At 42.0% G+C, this 27,686-nt stretch overlaps 1 protein-coding gene across 1 annotated transcript in view; it reads right to left on the bottom strand.

The window, feature by feature from the left end:
• Window positions 1-27,686, bottom strand: part of DPYD (dihydropyrimidine dehydrogenase) — a 372,577-nt gene that overhangs the window by 275,810 nt on the left and 69,081 nt on the right. Inside the window, exons 5-6 of the mRNA XM_009647526.1 lie at window positions 11,949-12,036; window positions 24-185 (exon numbers count right to left, since the gene is read on the bottom strand). Coding sequence (XP_009645821.1) covers window positions 24-185; window positions 11,949-12,036 — 250 coding nt within the window. The remainder of the gene's footprint in view (window positions 1-23; window positions 186-11,948; window positions 12,037-27,686) is intronic.

The following is a 27,686-nucleotide window of genomic DNA, read 5'->3' on the forward strand; positions in this document are numbered from 1 at the left end:
AGACAGTTGCAAGTCCCACCTACCTCAGTAGCAAACTGCTGCAACCCACCAATATTAATCGGTCCCTCCTCGGTGGCATACAGATTGCAGCCACCAACGCAGAGATCTGATGTTGGACACACCATTCCGCACGTCAGGCCAAGTGGGTTGTCAGAAAGAATCATTTTGGCAGCTCCATAGTAGTTCTGAAGGAAAAAGGGGGGAAAAAAGTGGAAAAAAAAAAAAAGATAATCATATACCAAGAAAGAGTAAATTCAAGTGAAAATATGAAATACTTCTTTGTCAGCCACCTAGTAGGCATGATATATAAATACATTAAATAACACTGACATCATTTAAATGCATCAACAGGTTGTACAGCATTATGTCAAAGACTCTGGAAAGAAAGTCAGCAAAATTATTGATTGTGCAAAGATAAAACTTTTCTTTTTAGCTTGCAAAATAGTTAAAAGCATCTTCAGCCTGAGGTGGTTGTAGGATTTTTAGTGGCTTAACAAACCTACATTTGAAAACTACTGCGCCTGCGTTATGTACTTGTAAATCCTTTCTCCATTTCTAGGTCAATTAGGCAGTAGCTGAGTTGTAACCCTTGTTGGAGGTCTGACCAGAAAGCACCAGTCAGACCATCAGTTCTTTATGGCACAGGGAATGAAAAGCTTATTTTACACGTCTGTGCACACCATCTCGGAGGATGTGCCTGTCCTTCACACCAGACCCGTGATAAGAGGAGACGGTTTCCTACGTAGCTACCTACAGATATTCCACTACTGAATTCTTTTTTGAACTCTTTTTCCTCAACCACATACTGTGATCAGGGCAAACATTTATTTTCCTGCTTCCCTAAACAGCAAACCAGGGAACTGATTAAAGGAGTTATGTACAATTCATGACTTCACAGATTGTCAGTATTCAGAGCACATCTTCAGAAAAGAAACCATTTCCTGATCTATGAGAGCTAGCAAGATTGCTTTCCATAACAGATATCTAAGGAATGGACACCAGCAAGCTCCTAGTGCCTGATGCTGTGAGAACACAACCCCTGGTTGTTTTTTTTAGACTGGATAACTCTCTTAACAGAGAGCATCAATACCAGGAATGAACTGAAGTCTCCTTTAGAGGAGACCCACTGATGGCCATTCTGCATTTACATGAATGGAATTACAGTGTAATTAGAGCAAACCATTTACATCCTATCTTTTCTTCTCTATAGTCAACATAGAAGTTTACTTAATTGTAGACTCTAGGTCTTTCTTCATTTGACCACTCCCCCCACCCCCTCGAAAAGCCCCACCCAGGGAAGTCCATGAAGATGGGTTAATGCTGGAGTTTCCTTTAAGGGCCAGAAGGTAACACAGCACCCCTTAGAGAATCGGCACATGGCTGAGGTTCCACAAGAGCGTCTTCAGTGAGAAATTAATGCTGGGATCTCATTCCAGCTCTCTCCAAACTAGCAATAACTCAAGAGATTAAAAATCAACACGTCTCCTTCCTCTTCCAGCACCTCCTCCATACTCCAATCACCAATTATCGTCACTACCATGAAGCTGCTTTTTCTAACAAGTGCCTTTACCTCTCTGTCCCAGGACAGCTGACTCAGAAGAGCCAGAAGATGTAGTGTTGAAACAGCGTGACGTGCCCGGCCACGGCAGACCCTACGCAATGCAGGTAGGCTGATGTACACAGAAGCCGTTACTCAACACAAACACAATGTCACGCAGGACAAGAATCCAGTCACGAATAAAAAGAGCAGCGGCAAGATCTGCCAAGATAACCAACAAGGGGTAACAAGACTTTGGTCTGGGAAGTTCCAGCTCACTAAAGGCATATTAAAAGAGTGAGCATAAAATTCTTGAAGTTAAACCAGATGCTGTAGACACAGTTAGTGATTCCCAAGGGAATGTTTAAGAAATGTATTTGTAGATGTGAACTGGACCTTTTGCTTACAGGTGCTGGTCTTCTGCACAGCTGAGCCCCATCCATCTCCTGGAAACACACAACAAGCTATCTGGGGGTGTTTTCATAGGATTTTCTTAGACACTATTAAAATCCATTGAAATTCTAATCCTGGCTGAACATGCAAACCCTTTACACACTCTTCTGGAAGAACTTTCAACCATTTTGCCTACGGTGACTGGTGAGGCGCTTTATCATCCCCAGTCCTCATTTATTCCAATGTAAAGGAGTAGTAGTTAAACCCAAGTTGTAGGTATTAGCAAATATTTTTGCTTTTCCAGATGAATGATACTGTTTTGATATGCCTGAGATCATTAGAGCTGCTAAAAACAGCCAGTAAAGACGTTATAAGCTCAATTCTGCAGCAAAACACACAAGTCTACTTACATTGGAGATGCCCCAGACACATAACCACACGGACGGACACATAACCACACGGACAGCAGAGGTGACACAGTCAGTGCAGGAGACCCACATCTTTCTGAAGCAGCACTCGGAGACCCCCCTAGGTACCCTACAGCATCTTAAGCAGCGCTAGATGTCTGTTCCCCAGGCAATTACATCGAGCTATTCCTTTTTTCCCCACTCTAAAGGAATAATTACAAACTAGCAGTGGGGATTTTTCTCACTAACTCAAAGACAAAACTGTTTTCAAAGAATTTTCATTCAATTTGATATTTCGCTACATGTGAGAGTTATGCTTTCCCTTCCTGTGTTGTCCAGGATTATTTTTATTATCTTCAACTCTGGTTCAATGGAAACAATTACAACAATGTGCATTTCCATTTAAGTAACTTCATTAAGGATTTTCTACATTTTTCAGCTTTGTAATTAAAATCAATATACAAAGCTAGTTATTATGCCTAGGATGCAAAGCTGCTAAACTATTCCTTTTTAAAATTAATTTTATTACATATCTGCAAAGTACGTTCTCGCACTTGAGCTGTGCCACTACAGGGCAGCATCAACACAGCTGGCACATTTTACTCCAAGCAAACTTTGAGCACAGCTACACTGTAGGAAGACAGGGCAAGGTAAAAGTAGCAAGTGACATCAGAGAGACGGGACCAGGGGCATTGTGGGTATAGGACCAAGGTCATGGCTTATTATGGGGATACCTAGGGGAACCCATCCCAGAACATCATGCCAGAGCTCAGCGAGGAGGAGAGGCTGGGACTGAAGTCCTAACGGGGGTGAAGCCGACTGCCACTGAACACTTAATTTGCGGGAAACACGATGGAGTATATAAAGGTGGGGTCCTGATTTGGGAACTTTTGAGATGTTGCTGTCATGATCGTGAGTTGCTGCTGCTACCACTAGTGGCAGCACCTGAGAAAAAGAGGAACCCTGTCCTCTGCCAATGAGAGTACCGAAAGATATACAGACTGTGTTACCACGCTAAATATTAAGACGTTAGATAAGCTGTATTCAAGTGTCTATATCTTCTAGTCTTAATGCCTGAAATAAGTTTTAATGATAAATTAAAAGACAGCCACACCTGAAGTCCTGATAAGTGTTCCACTTCTCTTTGGGAGGAGCTGGGAAGCCTCCTGCCCTGCCTCCCTAGTGTGCTCCTACCACGCTGAACTGGCCACCTCTGGAGACAAAAGGGGAGTACAGGTCCAGCGGTGACTTGGTTTCCCTGACTGCCAACAAAAAGTCACCCTGTCTCAATTTTACCGTTGGTAAACTTACACTCCCAGAAGAGCTGCTGTTCCCCAACTCTCCTCTTCCACCTTCCAGAACACCAGTGTAACCACTGTTTCCCATTGCCATCGATGCTGTCCATTACCGGTGAAAGGATATGGCCACGTGCTGCTCCCACATCTCTGTCCTCGAGAGCAAACCCATCTGCACGCCCCCTGCCACCCAGGGCACAGCCCCGCGTGGAGACTGGGCCATGGGCAGGACGCCAGCAGCCCACCTCTGAGCTGCTTCGTCTCCTTGGCCTTCCGTTCTATTTAATCCTCTATCCTGCCCTCACTGTGTTGATTTATTGCCCAACGTATCAAATATGACTAGAAAAATGTTTTCCAATACTTGGCGAAAACTGGCAGGGAAATACAGTACCAAGTTACACTAAGTGGTGTTACACAAACTGTGTTACAAAACTGCAAACCATCGTGTTACTACAGTAATAAATGAGAGTTTGTAGTATACGTACAGTAGTAGATCTACAGTATCTTAAATGTTTAGTTACACAGGCACTTTGTGCCTACGTAACTTTTTTTCTAATCTGAAAACATGTAGTAATGAGCATTACATTTAGCAGTGGCATTAAAGGTAAGAATATTCACGTTTTATAAAAAAAAAATATTGATTGCTTTGATTTCACAAGACCAGGGTGCAGGAGGCTGCACACAAACCAGATCTGAGACGCCGAGCTGGTAGCTACGCCCCACGTGTTGGACATGAGGAAGGATCAGAATTAAAGGGAGGCTGGCTTCGTTAAAATGACGAAGTTACTGCAGGGCATGGACCGACGCACACTGCCTTCACAGTCTGGAGCAGGTTTTTTTTAGATGCCAAAATAATCAGATGACTCAGTTGGCTAGTTTCTTACCAACGTCACGGAGGAAGCAAGTCTAAAACTAGAATGTTTCTGAATTTTTAAATGAGATAAATGCCTGCTTGTGCCTTTGTTCGCGGCATCTTTTCTCCTGCACACTTCCATAGAAATAAATTAATCTAACTGGGTAGGATGTTTTGTGGTTTCCTACATCAAAACGTCAATAAATACTACATTGCTAACAGAGGGAACAAAAACAAGCCTTAAACAGACATCAATAATCAGCGGAAAGCAGGCAGAGGAGGATCTCCACATGTATCATTTGGAAGCATTATATAATTTGCATGCAAATGAGACTGGTTTTTACTTGAAAAAACCCTATTAAAACACATAGGATCAATACTGAGAGACCAGAAGAAATTGCATTTACTATCAGGAAATGCTTATAGCATCTTTTCTTTCAATTCAATTCAAGAGCTTTTTATATAAATTCATTATGCACCGGGGTGTTTTGATATTGCAGTTTTCTCAAAAACAATGAAGAATATGCATTATGATGCTTGGTGTAATAAAAATGAATACACTGACTTCAGAATTTGGGGACAGAGTGAATACTTTAAAAGAAGAAAAAAGTGGTGATTTCCTTTTCATCCGGGTTGAGCTTAAAAAAAAAAAAAAGAGATGCAGCAAAAAATAGGGGAAAATATCACCACCTTCTATCCCAGCTCAGGCTCTGCGATGGCTTTAAAATTTACTCAAGACGTATCAGATTAAAATATTTTCACATCCCGAGGAGCCACTATTTAAAGTACATTGTTATATAAGCAGCATTTTTTCACATTGACACACACCAGTTCAAATATAACAAGAAACGCCCCCAGTCTGTCAGCCGCCACCCTCCCCCATACCACCTAAGGACGAACAAAACACAACAGCAACTTATCAAATCATACATATTCTATATTATAACGCTGATGATTTTTAATCAATCCAGAAATCTTTCACATCATTTGACTTGTGTCATCATAACAGGACTGTAATTTCACACAGTGTCACTAGCTTTTTATGAAAAAGAACGGAAGAAATATCTTGTACTGTCATTTTGTCCTTTGTAGTCTAGAATGTGAGAGATTCCTTAATTGACATAGTGTCATCGCAAAAGTCTATTCTACATAATTACACTATGGCAACTGAAACCAGCTGTCAGCCATTCCATTACACTAAGTACAAACAGACATTGCAAGAAAAGTCCCCGTTTCAAGTGCATCAATTTAACACCATTACTACTTTTTCTTTTAAATTTGGGTTGGGTTTTTTTTTTATTTAGTGACCTGAAAGATACAAAGATTAACAGAGAAAGCTGAATAAAACAGCACTTGCAAAAACCTGGGGCCTCGAAGTAGTACTTAAAGATTAATTGTGATGCATATCTGTATATAATTATTACCAATCATCTAGCAGCTTTCTGACTTCCAGGATCCTTCATTGTATTAACAGGATCCCACTTACAGTATTTTACATATGAACTGTGACTCATGATTTTTTGCAGTCTCTGCGACGGCATAGAGATGTCCGCTGTTAATTTACTCCGAGTTCCTCTGGCACAGAAAAACCATCATTCCCTTCCTCTCACCTGTCACAATCCTGCGTCTCTCACCACTCTGCCTCCCTTACAATCTTCATTTCATTTTCTCTTAATGATCCCACCGCTTTTTGTCTCTTGCCTTCCTTTGTCTGCCCACTTTTCCTTCTCTCTCATTTCCAGTGTATTACCAGAACCACTTCTTCCTTTACTCCCGCAATCTCCCAAACTTCAGATTCACCCTTATCCCTTGGTATCCACCTCTATCCTCCAGTTTGTTCCCTCTCCCATTTCTTGCTTAGGGGCAGTGTTTAGCAGTGGGATGGCAGGGTTAGGGGAACGGTTGGCCTTGATGATCTTAAAGGGCTTTTCCAACCTAAACAATTCTATGATTTTTCTCCCTTGAAAAAACCCCACACATTTCCTTCGGTTTCATTTAAACCTAAACATCCCTCTGAAATCCTAAAACTTACTCTTGTGTTCCACAACATTCTCTGTACTGCTCCTGGCATTCAATTCTCTCTCTCCCATTCATTCCCCTACCAGCATTCTGCACAGTCCAGGTACAGGCTTTTATCTTGTTGGTTTGGTGGTTGGGGTTTTTTTGGTTTTTATAAAATGCTGGCCACCAGAAGGCTTACATCCACCTATAAAATAGAAAACGGTTGACCTGTCAGGTCAGACTGGTTGATTATTAAGGGATATGGGAGAAGATGGTCTTTTTGAAAAAGGAAAAAACTGTTGAATCGGTGTCAGGAATCGCTGTAACATGGCAAGACTCAAAATAAAAACGTGAGCACTAGTAACAGAGGGCTGCGGTGACAAAGTGTGATTGCTGAGTACTGACAGCACGGAAGGCGCTTCTGCACCCCCAATTCTTCATTATAGACTCAGCTGTAAGGGCTGAGCCTCTCCTTACGCCTGTGCCATCTCACACTGCTGAAATCCCCACGCCTAGCCTGCACCAGCAGTCGGTTTTCAACGCGACTCCTCGAGGATAAAGGCGGCCGAGAAGACAAAGCCCCAAGCCGCTGGCGCTGGACGTTGCAGGGGCAGAGCACGTCGAGCGGCTGTGGCTCGCCAAGGGGCAGCGGCCTCGGGCACGCACTTGGGCTCAGCAGGAGGGCAGCGGGAGAGGCTGCGAGCGTCGGGGCTGAGCCTGGCTTCTGGGAAGCTGGGGGATTTTCCGCTGCTGTACAATATTTGATTGCGCCAGCCCTAGAGGGTGACGGGTGCTGGAGCTCCATTTTACCAAGTCCGTCTCGCTTTGACGTACCAGCATGGGGAAAGGAGGGCATAAAATCCTAAAAATCACTCCTGGTACTTGTTCAGACGTAGAGGGCGAAGCTTTCTCCTGCAGAAGCTAAATGCTTTTTTTTTTCCTTAGTGTTTTTTTTTTCTTTTTAAAGAAAGAAATAACGAAGATGGCACTTGCACATTATAAAACTAAGAATATACACTTTGCACCGGGCAGGGTGTATTTAAAGAGAGGACAGCTGGGAGTCAGAATACTTATTTGCCATCTTCTGATGATGTTCAGAAACAAAAGCCGTAACGTGTCCACGGTGAATTTGAAGTCTGGTCTCCGAGAGCCACGATTGCAAGCGGTCTGTATGAAGCGAGACTCGCTGACTGGGAAGACACAATAGACTAGATTGTACCTTTATAAAAAGTGGAGTTGTAATCCAGTTTGTAAGGAAAAAGAGAATGGAAGTTGGGGGCTAAACTCCACCGAGTCACAGGGGCTGGCACAATGCCGCAGTGACATCCCTTTTCCCAAAGAGGCTCGGGGCTCATCGCGGCTGGCAATTCAATTACCCTCTCAACCCAGAAACAACCCCTCCTCCCCGGTCCCTCTTCCACTCCCGCGCTCAGGTCTGATGGCAGAACAGCCACATTGTACATGGCCTGTAAATATCTAAAAAGCCTCAGGCTTTAGAGAACAAGAATCCCTGACCTTTTATGATTGCTATAGCAGTTTTCCACCGATACAAACTACGTACAATAGAGCTCTTCAAGACCTGACAAAGCAATTCATTTTCAGTGCGCTGCTGTCTAAATACTCTATATTAATAATGAATCATGTTTAAATAAATACCTGCTTGCCGTGCTGCTCACCGCTCACACAGGGATGAGGACAAGGAATTTATTGGACTGAATCTGCTCTAAACAAGTAGACGGGCAACCCGCTGAAGGGAGTTTCTCAAGTGAGAGATGAAGAAAGATTCAGAAGCAGGGGCTTCAATAAGCCCAGAAAGCGTACCCCGTTTTCCTGGATTTATTGACGTCGAATATCTGAACATTCTAAGCTTCACCTATTTATTTTGTCTAGAAGCTACCAGATACATTGGTAAGCTTTCGGATTAAAAAATAAAGTTTATTTACAAGGTGAAAACAGCAAAAAAAGATTTGATGTTTTGAAAAGCATTTTCAATGGCACATAAAGTATCCTCGATCACGTGAAGTAAACACTTCTATGGCAACAATACAGAAATACGCAGCAAGCAGATTGCTGAATGGTATCCGAAGGATTATTTCAATAAAAGTTTAGAAAGATGCATAACGAAGTGGAAAATAAATTACTGGTTCCATTAAAAACTTTTACAACAGTAAGCCAGAAGTTTTAGCGTGGTTTTCAAACCCTGTTCTTGTTTTCTATCTGCCGAAGAAGGGTGCAGGCACCCCGACCACCAGCACGAGGAGAGGGGAACAGAGGTGGCAGGAGCAGCCACGGCAGCGGGGGCTCACACGAACGCTGCCAGGCCATGACCCCAGGCAAAGCTTTTCAACTTTTGGTCCCCCTCTCTCGACTCCCACCTTATATATCCATCAACTCCCGCCTTATATCCATCGCTTGCTTAGTGGAAAGCAAGGAGTTTCAAAGTGCAGTGGTGTAAAACCAGTACTACTTACCTATACGCAGAAAAAAAATCCCATTAATAAAGGAAACCAGAAGAATTTACTGTTACTACTTCTTCTGAACCCTTATAATAGAAATATTTTTCTAGCAAAGGCACCAGAAACGAACTCAACAAAAGGAAAATCCAGCCTAGCAGATTGCAGCCATCAAGTCAAGCTTGGGGTCCCTCTACGCACTGTTTATTTCCCTGAGAAGTTGCTTGGGACATGAATTACAGGAGGCACAGCCATTGACATGGAGGCCACAAATATGCAGGACTTCCAGCCGCCTTTCTCAGCCCATGCCTTCAGCCATTTGCTAAGCATATCTGGTTTTCTCAGGGTTTTCTCGTTTCTAGATTTTTGGGTTTGGGTTTTTTTGGTTTGGTTCGGCTCTCTGTTTGTAAAGTCAGCATTAGAGCTGTTGCAGAGAAATGCTTCCACAACCACGCTCGATTAGATTTCTTCCAATAGGGTAAGGAGAGAAAGCAAAGGGGAGGACGGGAGGTAAGCTCACATTTGGAACTGGATTTCACAGCAGCAGCACTGATTTCAGGCATGCCATTTCCCATCCTAACGTCTTGGCCAGCAGACACCAGCTACCTGACTGTTTAAAACTTCCCGCGTGTGAATGCTTCCCGCTGTCGACGCAATTAGCAGGCATCAACATGAGGTAAAAACAGTTACCAAGACCACAGTATACCTTTTATAAAAACTCGTTGCAGAGTGGATACAGAAGCTGTTGATAGATAGGGGTAGGGTCCAAAAAGAAAGGCTGCAAGTACATTACAGTAACCTAAGACACTTAGTTTTTTTCCGTAAAGAATAAACCTCCTGAGAGAATAGTAGTATACTGCAACTCTCTTCTCACGCAGGATTTCCTGACAAAAGAGCAAACCATCAGGCCACCAGCTCAGGGCAAAACCAGAGTCCTACCCAGCATCTGCTACTTCCAAGATGATTTAAAAGAGTTATCATCAAACAGCCCGAACTCGATAGGGTTGATCCACCTCACTGGCCATCTGACAGGTTAAAGCTAGTCCTATTAAAGGCTGTAAGAGTGCACCCATTGCCTCCAGCAGGGCAAAGACCTCACACCTTGGAGGCAGTTTCCTAATGTTATTCCAGTGTACCTTTGCCAAAACACAACTCTCAAAGCTCTGCAGTCACCCGACCTGGATTTCCTCTGCTCTGTAACGGATTCACAGAATTCAGAATGAATCAACTGTTAAAATGACTTACCCTTTCCGCCAAGGCACAAAGGGGCATCGCGTTTCTGAGGCTATCGGAGTCTAAAAGACCCACCAAATTTCTCGTTCCAGGGTGCTGCTGGTGTTAGTTCTTCTTCTGACATCTTCTGGTGCAGTCCTCAGTCCATCTTCCCTGGTTCCTTATTCCCAGCTTTTGTGTTTTGATCATCAGGCCCTTTTTCTTTCCTCAACACCACATCACCCTCTCCTCCCCAAAGCATAACTAATCCTCAATAAGAAAAGACCATCCTGGTAAAATACTTCCATAAAATTTGCTTGAGGTCTCCTAAATAAACTACAACGCAACGACGAGATTGAGACCAGCGGTTTCATTACCACCCCGTACCTTCTCTGTTCAGTTTGCCTGCTTCATCGACGCCTGGAAGAGGTATTAAGCGGCAATATGCCGCGTGCTGTACTGCGGTGGCAAACAGATGCCTCCATTCGTGAAAATAAATGCTGCGCTGACAGGGTACAGATTATATAGGAGAACTGTCATAGGAGAACTGTCTATATGCAGATGCTGGGCGTAACGCCAATTACTGTAAAGCACATCAACACATAGCTGTGTTATAATTGATACATGTGCCTTAATATCTCCTCTTATCCTAGTGGTTTCTTGTTAAGGTGCAGAATTTACCAGCGTCTCCTCCGCACAACGCGCAGGGGAGCAAAAGCGAGGCGGCTGCTCGCTCGCGGCAGTGCTGCTGCCGTCGCCCGCTCGGCTCCCGCGTTCCCTGCGCCGGCCCTTTCAGCCGCATCCAACAGCGAGAGCATAAAACGCGGCCAGAAAAACCTCTGCAGCACCCCCAGTAGATTACGAGTCTAGCTGGGCTCATACAGACAAATAAATCACACAGCAGCTAATGATTCCACAGATGGGAAGTAAGTTTTAAAAGGTATGGGGCAATCAATATCCAGTCATCTTTAGGCTATCCCAGACAGCCTAATTAATCTTGTAATACCAACTCTGCAGTCATCTTTATTTATTTCTATTTCTGACTGTTAAAAGGCATTTGTAAACCACAAATCAGAATAATGTTTTTAAGATTTCATTATGATTATAGTATAATAGCCTATTAAGGAAGAAAAAGGTACGGTACCTCCAAAGAGGGGGTTCAATTTATTCCTGTAGTACTTTATTAATAGCCTAAGTGACTGACTACATTTGCATTAACCAGAGCCTCTTAGTGCAAACTACAAGAAAACATTCCTCGAGATGACCACCTTCACGCCAAATTTCTGCTCAAAGCAGATTTAAAAAAAAATCACTTAAACATATATATATTTAATGAAAGAAAAGGCTTGTAACTGTAATACCTCAGGTAGCAGCGAAGACCTTCACGCCAAATTTCTTCCCAAAGCAAATTTAAATGAAAAATCACTTAAAAAAAAAATCTCTTTAATGAAAGAAAAGGCTTGTAACTGTAATACCTCAGGTAGCAAAGTTAAATAATTACATTGTAATGCTCAGGTTTTTGAATATCATTATATATGAAAACCATCAAGACCAAAGACTCGATAGAAAAAGTGGCATGAAGAAACAGATTTGCGCTATACACTATCTGTACGGGCACAGAACAGCAGCAGAAATTAAAAATCAGATGACTGTTGAACTTCAAGGCATCTCTTGTAAACGCTATTTTTTTTTTTTTTAAGACTTTAAAAAGATAAACCTCGGAACGCAATCTCACTAACAGAACTGCAAGTGCGTGCTGTTATCTGCTCCCATGAGCTACCGCAAGCCTGGCTTTACCTTGTTTGCAATGCTTGTGATGAATGACTTGATGTCCAGGTGAGTTGGGCAACTCTTCTGACAGGGGGCATCCACACACTTCAGGCATCTACAGGAATAAAACAGAAAGTGTCAAGGAGACATGGAACACAACCGCTGCCAACAGCATAAGGTGTTCAAGTTAGCAGGGGAGAAGATACGCCACAGAGGAATAAATCAGAGCATTTTCATAACATTTCTATTTAAACCCTCAAAGTACTCCATGATCGTTACTGACTGGCATTCAACACTGGTTACGTTCTGTTGACTCCGCTCTACAAAGGCAGGCAGTAGGGTGCAGTTACAAACATATGGACTACACATGTCGAAGTATTAAGGAACAATGTCTAATTATATAGGAGTAATTTTTTTCCCTGGAATCCAAGATTGCTCAACTTCTGACCATTTCATTTCTCTATTTGAAAAACAGCTGTGCTGTGAATCTGAATTTATTAACGAAGTTCTGGAAGTGTCGCTGTGGATTAAATTCTGGAGGTTGGACAATCAGACGTACAGAAGCAACGCTATTTTCATATATATATATATTCATATTCCTTTCAGAGGAAGGAATTACTTTGTACCGCATATGCCAAAGAATAAGAATGGCTGATAAATTTTCAAGTCACTGTTCTACAAGTCTCCTGCAATACATCTGTAACCTCTGAAAACAAATCCATAGCCTTATGCATGCTCCCAACTGAAACCCCTAAGACCCTCTTCTTGTCATATGAGGAGCGGCTGAGGGAACTGGGGTTGTTTAGTCTGGAGAAGAGGAGGCTGAGGGGAGACCTGATCGCCCTCTACAACTGCCTGAGAGGAGGCTGTAGGGAGGGGGGGGTCGGCCTCTTCTCCCTGGGAACAGATGATAGGACGAGGGGGAATGGTTTGAAGCTGCGTTAGGGCAGGTTTAGGCTAGACATTAGGAAAAACTTCACCAAAAGTGTTGTCAGGCTCTGGAATGGGCTGCCCAGGGAGGTGGTCGAGTCCTCCTCCCTGGAGGTATTTAAAAGAAGGATAGATGAGGTGCTTAGGGACATGGTTTAGTGGTGGGATGGCAGGGTTAGGTTAAAGGTTGGACTCGATGATCTCAAAGGTCTTTTCCAACCAAAATGATTCTATGAAAACCTAACAACGTATTTTAATATTAAGATTCAAGATTTATTGGCTGTTCCTGCAGTCATCCATGAGGACGTACCAGGCTGATACAAGTCCCATCTAAGGATTAAGCCCTCAGGGCAGTCTATGCAATTTGCAGTAAGCAAACCTAACAAGAAAAGGTAAAAGTCATCTGAAGAGGTAAAACGGTTCTCTATTAAACACAAAGGTATTTGTACACACTTTTGGGTACACATCAATGAGTATCATAGGTCAAATGCCACGCTACTAATTACCTCAGAATTCATTAAGTTACTCTAGATGCTCTTTCAATATTGTTTTACTAACATACAGAAGTTATGTACATTGTGGTTTTAACAAGCCATGGAAAATGAAATAAAATTTGGGGGTTTTACATATTATCTGAGCACAACTACTCACGTAAGTTCCACAAATCCACCTTAATTACTGTTGCTTAGTGATAGATAATAATGCGGTGGAACTGGCTGGGACAGAGTGTTTTCAAACACAGAAGAGCTGCACAAGGCAGCTTTAGAAAGAGGCCTATGGACTACACACACAAAGAAGCAAAGAACACATTAAAAGGCATGAAATGCCTAAAATACCTGCAGTGAACAACTGGCCTGACTTTGTCAATCACACACATTGCTTTTGTTTTCTTTTCAATTAAGGGTAGAATAAGAGAGAAGGCAAAGCCAGCTAAGTAAAAGATTAATTAGTCTTTCATCTTCCTATTTATTATCATCTAGCTGGGTAGTGCAGACACCATGGCACCAGCAAAATTTGAAGGCACATGTGGTAGCTGCTGTTTGGATTTTCTGATGGAACCAGTCATGGGGAAAAGGTCCCAGAGGAAATATTTAAAGGAAAACAGGTGTCTCAGGCTGCAAAAGGTGGGAAATGCAATAAAGCCAACTCCAGGTTCAACACCATGGTGGGTTACCAGAATCATAGAATGGTTTAGGTTGGAAAAGCCCTTTAAGATCACCAAGCCCAACCGTTCCCCTACCCCTGCCATCCCACCACTAAACCTGACCCTAAGCTCCTCGTCTACCTGGCTTTTAAATCCCCCCAGGGACGGGGACTCAACCCCTTCCCTGGGCAACCCCTTCCAGTGCTTGACAACCCTTCTGAGGAAGAAATTTTTCCTAATATCCAACCTAAACCTCCCCTGGCACAACTTGAGGCCACACTAGTTCCACTACTCAGGACAGCAGAGAGCTCTGGTGGAAAAGCGCCGGCAGTTGAATCCACAGCTGCCCAGCACTCCCCACCGACAGGCGCACGTTACAAACCCCGTATCGAGCAAAGGCAGCCAGCGGGGACCTCAGAGGGTCAATGCAGCCAGAGCACCGGGCCAAGAGGATGCTCTTAGCACTCTAGGCAGACTGAAAGTCAGCAAACTGTTAGAACTGGAAGGCAGGAAAAAAAAAAAAGAAAAGGAGTTACGCTAGACAAAACACACCCCGATGAGGGCTCGGGTGATCATTTTGCTTGTGTAGGCAGTAAGGAAATACTAGAAGTGGAAATAGGAAAAAAAAAAAAAAGAAAAGGAGATACGCTAGACAAAATACACCCCGATGAGGGCTCGGGTGATCGTTTTGCCTGTGTAGGCAGTAAGGAAATACTAGAAGTGGAAAATCACGTGCTTAAAAAAGGCAACAATTCCGTCGTGACTTTTTGCTCTTCACTTCCCTGAATGTGGTTTCCTTTCAAATACAACACTCCTGTCTCCAAGACCAAAAGAATCGCACTTAACATAAAACACATTTCCGTGGATTATATGGAGAACAACCCCACGTCAAAACCGACTGGAAGGGCACCTCACGGGATAAGCAGCGGCCAGATCACCCGCTGCGGTTAGGAAGAGCCTTCACCAAATTATTTCTCTTTTGATTTTTGAGCTGGTTCACAAATAACAGCTGTTGAAAATGTCAGCTCTTGGGGGTGGGGGGAAGGTAACGCAAACTTGAACGTGAGCTTTGGGGAGGAGGGGAGGGTGCCATGAATATGCCAGCCCAGACTCGCTCTTATAATAATACCATCTTCCGATTCTCCGAGCGCTCCGCAGACTAAAGTGCACCAGGCTGCCATTAATCCCACTTATCACCCTGACAGCTCAGTAATTACACTCCCGCTCCAGCTAGGTACTGTAAGGTACTGTAGGCCTAATAAAACACCAAGCCCTGTGCAGAACGCGTGCTGGTGAGGTGTTTTATTAAACTTGGGGGGTTGATCATGAAGTGACATTAGTGTTGACCTATTTTTCTACCTGACAATAAATTATCCGTTGACCATACCATAATAGATATTACAGAGTGCATTTACTGTACCAGGGAGCAAAGGCATTGCATTCTGGTGAACCAGGCAAAAAACATAAATAAAACAGTAGAATCACCCACCAGAAAGTTATTACACAAATTGCTGCAAGTGATTGATCCTTTCAAAAACCACAGGCAAAACACCATGCTTAAGGGAATACGCCAACGATTACCACGAGCTTCAATTCCACATGCGTGTCCCCATATAAAGAAACATTAAGTATTACACTTCTTTCCTTTTTCTGCGTCTGCCCTCCCACTCTATGAAACCCCACCTTTCATTTTACAAGGTTATTCCATTGCTACGGTTTTAGTTCAAAATCACGTAAACAACCAACTAGAAATTCAGATGAAACTTCTCTCATTCGCCTTCTAGCACCTACTAAGTTGAAATGAAGAGCTAGATGCTCATTATTAAAAAAGCCAAAACCAACAAGATTAGACAACGTGTTTTCAAGTGGTCATACTATTCTGGACTGCATGAAAATACAGAGCGCGTTAGACAAAGCCAGACCTATGCCAATCTCAGAATGTAAATCTCAGCATTTCTTAGTAAAAATAGGGGAGAAAAAAGCCTTCCAGGTATCAGAAAACACGCTATTATCAATTTTTTCCCTATTTGCTCCAGGAACAGCACCTCCTTTAGAAACATACAGGGTATGTTGAATCCTAAGAGCTACCGTGTTCACTTCATACGCATATCGATTTCCCTGGACAAGGCAACGCCATAGTCTTTGCACCGCTAAACCCCAGCTTGAGGAACTCAAGGAAAAGGAATGATATTTTCCATTCTGAGCACTTAGCTGTTGCTTCAACTCAGTCTCACTGTGAAACAGTAAATAAAGTTAGATATAAAACCCCTACAAATGCCATGCAAGTATAGCATATTTATATAAATATTTATGCAAATATTATCATTTGGCATAGCTTTAGACATGCCTGTGAGTATATAATGACAGAAATTCACGTTTCCCACATATCTAAGCTCAAAATTTACATCTCTTACTGAGCAGTGTTAAATTATACATATGTATCCCCAGTGAACTCACAATCTTTAACGTCTTATTTTTAAACGTTGCAACGCTGAAGTTATTTATTGTTTAAGGTGAGCGCGCTTGTAAATCTCTTTCAGGTACAAAATAATGCATACGAAGGATGCTTATGGAGTAGCACAACATCATCAGCTACCAGGTTTGTACAAAGTGCAAAATAAACACCTAAAACCGTGCATGTACACACACAAACTCACTCCATCGGCCTCTAAGAGCACGGGTACTAATAAAAAAACCAACAACAAAAAAAACCCAAAACACACAACACCAAGAGCAGCAGATTACAAACATCTGAAGACAATAAAATGAAAAGGCACTTCAAAAGTAGTGATTTTTTTTTTTTCAGTGCAATAAAAAAGAAAAATGGAATAGACAAATAAAAGTTGCAAATTTCTGGAACACATACTACCCGTTGGGAAAAAAAAGATTCAAGAAACCATGAGGCACGTCTATGCATAAAAAGGAATAGAAAGCAAATGAGGAAAAGAAAGGATAAAACAGTAACACATTTCTGTACCAAAATCTTCCCCTTAGGAAAAAAATGATACCAGAAACCAGTTCTCTGCTCTTGTGTACATGAAAGAGAAAAGGAAGCCACAACCAAGACTAATTTTTAATTAATAGTTTTCATTGTTTAATTGTTGAAATATTACCCCTTACTTTATTTTTAAAGTTAAAATACCTAACCGACAGCCAGTCTCATTTCTAGGTCTAGACCAGCTCTTAACACATTTTTGCTTCTAAACAAAGAAGGGCAATTTAATTACATCGTTACCTAAAATTGCAGCAAACGATTGCCTATTTAACCAGCAATAATCTTACCCGAAGCACAATCACGTATATGCTGAAAGGCCAGGGGTGAAACAGATAAGCTGGAGTAGCATTCCGCAACGGATCATTGCTGATCATCTATCAAATTTTCATATATCACAAACCAAGCCAAATAATCTTTATCATGGTTAATGTTGGCAGACGTTTAGAAGCGGATTAAATTCTAATCCGTTTATGTGGGTTTCTGCGGGACACAAACATTCATTTTGGAAAAAGGCTTCCTGCTCTACTGTTGGTAGAAGTTTCTAAAACTTTATCCTCTACTCAGAAATAGCCCAGGTTCCCAGATAACAGTTTTACAAGGGCCTCGTAACAACCTTCTGTATACGCTTCCTGAGGCTTTGGTCAATTCATTTCAAGAGAATGGTAGAGCTGATTCCACCCAACGAACTAGAGGCCGGTTTGCACAGGAAACCCAAATTGGATGTCAAAGTTCTTGGTTCTGAGTCTCTTGCACCACTCCCTAAACCCTGAGTTGGGGATGGTAGGCAGTGGAATAAGCAAGCCACATATAAGGAAGAAATAAATCTATAATTTCCCAATAAATCTGTCACTCCCAAGTTGACTGCCCATTGCCTTTGATGACAGAAGGGAAGAGCATCGTGTAAGTTTTTTTTCTTGAGGTTCAATCCTTTAACTATTTACAGCTAATCTTGCAGAACTTAAGCTTTCTTCTCCCCATTTGATCTTGCTGTACTTAAACAGGGTCAAGGACAACCCTGAACAGAGATTTGGACATACATATGCTCATTTACAAGAGGTGTCCAGATAAAGATCCTCTGCTGCAGTGGAAAGCCATTGGTGAGAACCTACTGCTGCCAGCTGTAAAAAAAAGACTTGCTGCCATTATTTTCTTTATAAAAAACCCAAACCACCCAAACCTACCAATCGAACAAAAAGCCTACACCCTTTTGTCTTCCCATGCGTCACATTTCACAATGGATAGAAAAGGAGAGAGATTATAAAGCAACGGAGGGAATTTTGTTGCCAGGTTTAAATACCAAACCACAATAACCGTTGTTATAAGGGTTTGATGAGTACCAAAGACAAATGATACTTAGAGGAATATTTGTTTTCATTCAAAGTCAAGAAGCAGAAAAAGAGACTCCCAGACTCAAGGCTGAGAACTCTGCTGTGTATGTGCAATGTAACAGTGAAGACAAAATAATCTTCAATTAGAATCAACTACGAACACATAATTTTTGACCATAGGAGGAACAGAAATAATCCCCAAGAAACACCTCTGAACACAGAGGGCATCAGAAACTGTATAAAAGGCAGTGAACACAGACTATAGGGGCAAGCAGGTATCACGGTCCTGGATACAGTGTGGCAACGAAGGCACGGACCCCGAGTTGACGCACAAGCGCAAGCAGCATCGGGATCACTTTATTTAATGCTTTTACATCCTTTTACACCCATCCCAAAACAAAGCCTCTACTTTTCTCTTATCACCTTGCTATCTGGCATGCACTGAGTCCAAGCCTTATATGAAAACAAAGTTCATCTTGCAAGGTCCATTAGTCATAGCATTGACCTTGTTTTTCACTTAGCTCTTGTTGGGTTATCCCATGGCTCGCGACCAACAAGGCCAAGGATATCTCCCGTGTCTGGCTCAGCTGCCACACCTGCAGATTCCATACTTGTTCCCACGATACGGCATATTGGAAAGAGAAATGCCCAGCCTGTTAGCAATGCACAGGAATCATAAAACCCAACATATTCAGCACCACCTCAATAGGCAATGCTAGTTCACATTTGAAGAGAGAAGGAAAGACTCCCACATCATCACCGATGCCTCTTCAACCACTCGGGGGTCCTCTGAGCCTTCTGCAGACCCACAGAAAATGGGACAACTTCTCCACCAGTCAGTTAAGATGCCCAGAGGAAGCAAATTTTAAAGAGAGGCACTCTGCAGAATTAGGGACAGAGATGATATTGCTGCTGGCAGCTACAGGAGGTGTAAGGGAAGTGCTTTTTATTGAAAGGAAGAAATGCTCAGAGTTGAAAGTTAAGTCTTCAGACACAAAAACCTCCTACCCTAGTGCAGAATAATGGCACTTACAGACAAGGTTATTTTCGGACACTTAAGAGGTAGTGAATCATATGGACATAGACTCCAAATCATTCCATTCATCAATGACTCATCTTTCTCTTTTCTTCTTTGGCTCTCTACACGACCATAATTCTTCTTTTCTCATCTACTTCTGAATCCCCCTTGAGTGCAGGAACTCTCCGCTCCCCTTTGCATCTGCTTGGCTGCCTTCCTGTTTTCTGTAGTCTTTTTTTCCCCATTCATCTGAAACTTCTCCATTTTTCTCTCCTAAAACTTTTTACCATTCTTCCGCCTAACTCCATCTTAATGAAGAATGCTGATAACATAAAAAAGCATGACCCAGTGTCTGCCAGGAGGTGTTTAAGAAAGTGGTGGTACAGAGCGTGCACCGATCACTTTTCAATCCATCCTCTTGAGTTTTTGCCACCTAGCCCTTCAGAACCTCCATTTCTGGTAGGTTCCTGTGCTCAAGCTCTCCTTGCCCATGCTTGGGACAGCGCTGTCTCGCTCTGTGATCGGACATAGGCACATAGTGGCTACCAGCAGAAAAGCAGATTGGCGGTATTTCCTCTCATACCCTTGCTGGATGGCGGGAACGGTGGTACGCAGCCAGGCAGAGCTCTCCAGTTAGCTCCGAGGTAGCGCTCCGAGAACCACCCCACTGCTCCCAGTCAGTTCATGGGAAATGGTATTCCGCCTCCTCTTAAGTTCCTCCCGTCATTTTACCGGGACACTGAATTTTTCACTTACCACAGTGCAAGATAGCCTCAAAGACTTCTGCCTTTCACCCACTTCATTTTATAGAGCTTGCATATTATTACTTTAATCTTATTTCTCCCATTTATAATGTCACAGAGTAAAACCTCTATATAAATTAGAGTTGATTAAAAATAGAAAAAGCAGCGTGGCTTACAGAATATCGTAGCGCAAAGCTTGTATATCAGCACATGCCAAGTCAGAAAAGCTGTAGCATCCTTTTGACATATCAGAAGTCAAAACAGTATTTTTTATATAGAATGCAAATCATTTCAACCATCTTATGCTTTCTCATAGACTCAATCTGTGAGCAAGCAAATCAAATAAATGGTTCACATTTCTATTACTAATGACATTATATGCAGCTCATACCAAATCAATATTACTACTAAAAATACATTTATTTTAACATCACCAGTACTAGAATCTGTATGGAATACCTTTCACTAGCTCCTTCACTCCCACATAGGCTACCTCTTCTTTGGAGTTTTACTATGGCAATTTATTTACAGCATCTTTAAACATACGCTTTGTTTTTATATATTGCTCTACAACATTCAGAGTTCTTTGACTTTGAAAACAAAGTTATGCTAATGTCCCACAAAGAATTATGACCGTGGTGCAGGAATATAATGCGCTCAGATTGTATAAAGGCATGAAAGTCCAGCGAGTGCCAAAACCTATTTGTTCTTCCTCCACAGTGGTAGATCTTAAATGGGAGATGTCAACCATGCAGTTCCTGACAAGTATGTGCAGAGTCATGTACCACACAGCACTCCTAAGTCAAACCCATCTACACTCTTCTACCTGCAGCAATTATTCCACCTCAGGCCTCTCAAAACTTAAAAGACATAAAATGAACCTCTGCTTCTTCATTTGAATGTTAGCCTTACCCATTTCTTGCATTTATTTCCAAGCGACAAAGGTTTCTTTCCAGCATACTATGTTTTGGAAGGGGGTATTAAAAATGATCCTCTCTTTCCGTTCCATCCAGGACCATGGTACATCAAACGCTGCTTCGATTCTCGGTTTTGACACAACTGGTGTCACTAGGTTTACATTAGATAACGCAGTCGGAGAGGAAGCCAGGCTTTCGCTCTGGATAACACCGAGAGAGCAGCTATGAATCCTGCCAGCAAGACCAACCTATCTTCCACCCACAGGAATTTGAGGTTCTTCTCAAGCAGCAGTTACCAGTTTGGGTGCTGTCTGTCACAAAACTACCATGGGAAACAGTACCTGGCATGCTGGGGAGACCCCTGGTCTTCTCCTCATCTTTTCCGTTATTTCTCATCCTTTATATTCCAGCACCTCCTTAAAGAACTTTGGTTGGTCCCTTTATTGAGATTCTGTCCCAGGCTAGGGCTATATTACTGCACCTCTTCAAAAAGACTATTTAATTTGCTATATTTTTGCAATCTCCATGAATGACAAGCCAGATAACAGTTTCAATGAGCTTTAAAGATTCAATACATTGATTTTTTTTCCACTGGCTTTAAAAGCTGACAGGTGGGTCTTGGGATTTGGGGTTGATTTGAAAAAACTCTTACTTTTGCCTATCTCTTTCTAACCTTTTTAAAAAAAATCTTCTATGGAAGACTGAGCTGTCTTACCTTGGTGTGAACACTTCCAGCAAGGGTTGAGGAGTTTAAAACAATCCTGTAAGAGCTCCACACAAAACTACCGAGTTTCCACAGCATTACACAATACACTAACTGGTACCAGAGGTGTTTAAACTGAAAAGTCAACACATGCGGTGCTTGGATTTCTATTTTGAAACACCGTATTAGAATTAGAATTTAAGTTTAGGCACCGCAGTTTGCCCTCACATCTTATACCCATTCCATGGCCTAATTGCTCCCAGCAAGTGCTTGGCTAAAAAGTTACCATTGCTCTCCGAAAAATGATTCGGTAAACTCCTTCCAGCAGGACTTGGGACAAAACTGGCATAAAGGTTGTTGCTTTGTACAATGAAAGAGCAGGTACTTGGGAATCTGGCTCTTCGCATTTAGTGCTGTAAAATTAACGTAAGAGGAGATGACGTTGAACTTCACAATGTACCAAAGTATGGGATACATTTTCAGAAAAAACCCTACTTGAGTTTAATGTTCAGCTTTATCTTTATGCCTATACCACTGGCCAAACACATGGATACATAGGGAAAAGGAGGTGCTGCAACTATTAAAGTCTGTGCTAAAGAAGCTGAGGGGCACCTGTACCTGTACATAGGAAATCTGTTCCATAATCTGCACAGGTACCCGTTTTTCATCCTTCATTCTCAAAGAAAAAACCACACCAACGAATAAAACCAAGCTCACCTTCCGATTAAGGATACACCGGGTAGACTACTTCCTCCTATTCACTTCAGAACTGAAAGAACTCTTAATTTCAAATATGAAAATTTTAAATATTACAGATTTACAGCAATATTCATTCTCCAGCAATATTCATTCTAAGCACTGTTCCCATTTTCTCGTTTCATATTAAGCATTATCCAATTGCTGTGTTTTTAAAAATATTAATCAGCATCCGAAATTCATTAAACTGTCCCAGAAAAAACTATAATAGTTTTTATTATTGTCAACCCCATATTTTTATTTAAACTTTAGAGTTTTTAGAGTCACAAAAAGAAGGAGTTCAAAGTCAATTTGCAACTTCTCTGGGAACACTGATTACATTTCACGCTACATATTAATTAATATTTTTTCATCACCGTAGGATCTCAATAGAGTTTTTGGCTTATGATGCCAAACCTGACGGAATCCCGTTCTATTCCAGCAGCGCAAAGGACGCACAAGACACACACCCATGGTAAGATAAGCCTTTGATACCGCCTATTTAGAACTCGGAGGGTGCTCTTTCAAGTCCTGGAAAGCAGCACTTTATCTGCCAAACCAACCACTTGTGGCTCAGCCCCACCTCGCCTTACGGAGGTTTTTAAATGGGTACATTTACGTTCCCCCCAGTCGTGATCCCTTTCACACAGGAGACAGCTGTTACACGATGTTCAATATCCTTTTAATCCTCTATAGACCTGAGACAGAAGGGTTGACAGAACTGACAGGTTTTATTATAGCTTGCCCTGTACACAATAATCTTCTTTCACCTGGACTGCTCTCCCAGAAGCGTTACAGACTTTTTGACTTACATCAAGGATTATTTCTAGTCTTTTTAGGAGAGAAGAAATTATTCTTATGTGGCATGATTCTTCTCCTCTGTAAATTACTTTTTCAAAATATGAAAGACCTGTTGTCTGTTTATCTGAATGTCAGGGAAACTCCTTTGGGTTCACTTCAGGAAGAACACACTTTACAAGTTCAGTCACAGACTTTTTTTTTTCCTCCCCAAATGCCTTCATCACCTATGCACAGCTGACAAACGGCACTGTATAATAAATACACCATTACCAACAGGAGCACACGTCTACCATTTATTTGTACTGAAAACATTTAATACATTTAATAATAACGCACAGAAACAATCTATGTGAAAGTATCATTTAACTAAAACGCGTGAATTGAAAACTTAAGAAAGTGTTCTCAGTTAAAAATTACAAACCCAGAAGAAAGCGATTTCCTCACTACGGCACCACAGAGACGCTAACGATCGGCCCAACAGCGCCAATGCTCGTCTGCCTTGCAATTTAGGCATGCCAGCAATCCCACCGCAGTTAGCACGAGAGTGAGTTGAGCAAAGAACCTTTGTGGAAGAAGCAGTCTTGGGAAAGGCAGTAACGGCAGAATAAGCAAACGTTTCCCTCGTTTTTAGGATCTGAGCTCCACAGAACTCTCTGGCTCGCTCTTCACCATCATCCGGCCGTTTGCCCACAGAACCCATCTGACTTTGGTCTTGAATCCAGCCCCTTGCAAGGCAGGCTTCACCGCACTCTGCACGCAGTGCATTCCCACCGTTTCCAAAGAAAGTTTAGGAAAGAGGGTGAAAAACCAAGGAGGTTTGTGCAGGCTTTGCTGCTGGTGTCACCTGAACATCTGACCCCACATTGGGTGTGCTCTGGAAGCAGACAAAAGCCCAAGTTACCTCACTGAACTCTCTATGCAAAAGAAAAATTTCAAAAGTTTCAGTTGCTCTTGTTTTCAGACTTGCAGAAAAAAAAAAAATCCAAACATTTTTGGCTGCTACTGCAATTTAGAACTCCAGAGAAAACTGAGAGGTCAGTCACATTTCCACCGTGAAGATGAGTTATTGACCCCAGCCGACCATCTTTTTCCAAATTTTAAAACTCGTAGCCAGAGTATCCTTAGCAAAGCTCAGTCCTGCCAGATGGTGAACACTTTAGTTCATTATCAGACCGCTTAACTGTGCATTATTTCAATATATGTAGTCCCCAGTGGGACTCACTTAGACGGTGCATTTGCTTATAATGAAAGCCCTTAAGCGATGTGTTAAACCAACCTGACGCAAGCCTTCCCGACACAAGTTCCCAGCACCCAGATGAGTAGGAGCAGCTCCAGTGTCCCCACCCTTTTGTCACCTTAAAATTGACGCAGCTACATATTCGAGAACCAGGCGCTGCTGCCCATGTCCTCTCCCTGAGAGGATCTACTGGTGTGGAAACCGCAAGAATTCAGCAGAGAATTCTAAGATTTAATATTTTCTCTAGAAATTGCATGTGTACAATGACCGTTTTCCATCTCCTTTTGCAAATAAAGAGGTTTGTCTAAGGCACCATAATAAGTGACACCATCGCTTGTTAATATGCTCAGCCATCAAGACCCAGAAAAAAAGGAAACATGCTTGGTGTTTTGGTTCTAATTTCCTAAACTGCATATCATTTATAATTTTTTTTTTTTTTTGCCATAGGAAAATAACATATCCCTACTGCTAACACATAAGCATCTTAAAAAAAGGACGGCATTTTCTTGTACGCTTTGCTGTTTAAGCAAATTATTTGGCATTGCTTTTCTACCTTGAATTTATTCAAAAAGTAAAGATTCAAAACCACTATCCCCTCAGCAAGTGGAGAGCGCTTCATGACACAAAACCAGAAATCACATAGGCAAACTACAGAGGTCAGCACAGAGCAAAGAGAAACCCTCTACAAATTACACTAAGAATCAACGTTGCATTCTTAATATCCTGAGTTGAAAAATATAAGTAATTCAGTAGTAGACAGTTGAAAATCCAGTCTTATTTGTTTACTAGAAGTAAATACACTAACGCATTGGGACTGAACGACGGGTATGTATGTGCTACACCTAGATTTTGCTATGACCACCTTCACTGCGAAGAATTTTACAACATTCACAGTACGACGATGTAAATAAATGACATAGCCAAAAGTCACCCCCCAGATTACAGGAAACCAATATATTATTTAAACACAAAAGGCTTTTTCTTTTTTTTTAAATAGCAAAACTTATGGAGACTCTAGTGGTAATATGCAGGCTCACTGTCTATGGATATGAGTGGTCACCAAATAAATTTAGAATCTGAGCCTCCTGGTGGCAAGGCTCGTTTGCAGAAGTCCCCCATCACGTCCTACTGCCTTATCCCAGTTTCATTCATCCAAAGTAGGATAACTCCTACACGCAGACTACTTAATTGGGGATTTAAGACAGCACTTCAACCTTTGAAATCTCACCAACCAGGACTACTGTAAAGTTAGACGGACAGAAGGCTGGACTAGATGACCTAACAGGTTTATGCTATCTTTGCAATTTCTCCTAGTAGATTGAATAATGGCCTTTAAAAATGGCAAATTTACGTCTGCTTATCTATCTGCAGTTGAGGTTTCCCACAGAGATAAACAAACTTCAAAGAATTTAAGAGTTCATCTATCTCTCAAGTTATTTAGGATTACAGGAGTGACACAAGTATTTTTCCTTATAAATTACATCTCTATTTTTAGTAGACTCCCAGTCACTCCAAAATTAAGGTAATAAAAGGACCATAGTTAAAATAACAGTACCCAAAGGATCTAAAATGTGTGGATATTATATATGAGGAGTTTCAAATACAAGCACCTGAACACGTTTTTAAAAGGGTTTGATTTTTAAATGCTATAGCATGGCCTTTTAGGTGGATGTATATTGCAAAAGAAAAGTATACCTCTGAGCTAAACATAGAAAAGGCACTGGCCTGCTAATGTCAAGAAGGCTTAGGGGGCAAAACAGGAAAAATTTCTTCCCCTTGGGGCTGTCAGGGGCTGGAAGGGGCTGGCCAGGGAAGGGGTCGAGTCCCCACCCCTGGGGGGATTTAACAGCCGGGCAGAGGCGGTGCTGAGGGCCAGGGTTTGGGGGTGGGATGGCAGGGGTAGGGGAACGGTTGGGCTTGGTGATCTTAAAGGGCTTTTCCCACCTAAATGATCCTATGGTTCTATGAACTAGACCACAAGCTGTTCATCTGTGCTTGCAAACACAGGACAAACATTCAGTGCTAAAAGGAAGGCACAAAAAAATCTTGCATTTTAAGTTTTACCCCTACAGCCCAAGTAGGAAGAATTTTCACATCCTTTTAAGAAGATTATATAAAAGACAAAGCATTTGTCACATTTTCTCCCATACTGAAGCTAATGGCGTAAGAATGAATACATTTTCTGGGATGGCTCAGCAGTTAAGTGCTGTCTGGAAAATACTACAAGAAATGGTTTTTTTTCAGAGAAACACAGCTTAGAGAAATTTTAGGATGAATAAAAACATCATTAATCTGTTGATTCACCATGGTTTGATAGATCACTTGTACTTGAATATGTGGCATTGTACTTCTTTGTATACGCTCAAATTGTTAGACCTACACCAAATATAGCAATCCCAGGACTGCAAATGTAGCGCAACTGAAAAAGCATACTTTTCCCATTTCCCAAAGGCACTGTGTTTTCAAAAACCCACTGGAAGGATTTAAATATTCTTTTTTGGTAGATAGTTTCTCAGATGTCTGCCTTTTGGCGATTCTTTTTCACATAGTTATTTGAAAACAATTCCAGAAATACGTTAAAATCAATATATAAAAGAGTACTCCACAAAGATCCCAATACCACGTTCCTCAGAGAAGTCACATGGAGACATCTCAGCAAGCCTAGGGACCAGTACAAAGCACTGCTTCTCCTCCACCCAGGCCTCCTCTCTCGACACAAAACCACAGCGTACGCATTCGCAGCTTCCCAATCGTTCCTGCAGCCCAGGCTTGGACGCTGTGATTTTGGCATTGCTCTTCTCTCACCCAGAAGCATCAGGGTTTGATGAATACAGCTGACAACTCCCAGCAGCTTCATGCCTCAGGATCTATAGGACACTACGATATACGGTATACAATAGGAAGATGCACAATAGATTAGATAAGGCAATATAACCCTCCCATTTTTCCTGCAGAGAGGAAGGAGTGACGCTGCTCTGGCAAAACGCTCTACTGAGAGCCCAGCATGATCTGTGCTAAAATGTACTTGAGCATGTTTGCCAGCGCCGTGCAAGATGATGGACTGGCACAAACAGCTAACACTGAACCACAAAGGACAAAACGGATTAAGCACATCATGTGATACATTATTATTTTTTTTTTATTGTGTGTGTTCACTTGCTAATTTGCACAATTCAGTAATTCATACAAGGGTCTCCCTATCGTCAGTGCAAAT

This window comes from Egretta garzetta, unplaced genomic scaffold (assembly GCF_000687185.1).
Source record: "Egretta garzetta isolate BGI_Z169 unplaced genomic scaffold, ASM68718v1 scaffold149, whole genome shotgun sequence".
In the NCBI taxonomy this organism is placed as follows: Eukaryota; Metazoa; Chordata; class Aves; order Pelecaniformes; family Ardeidae; genus Egretta; species Egretta garzetta.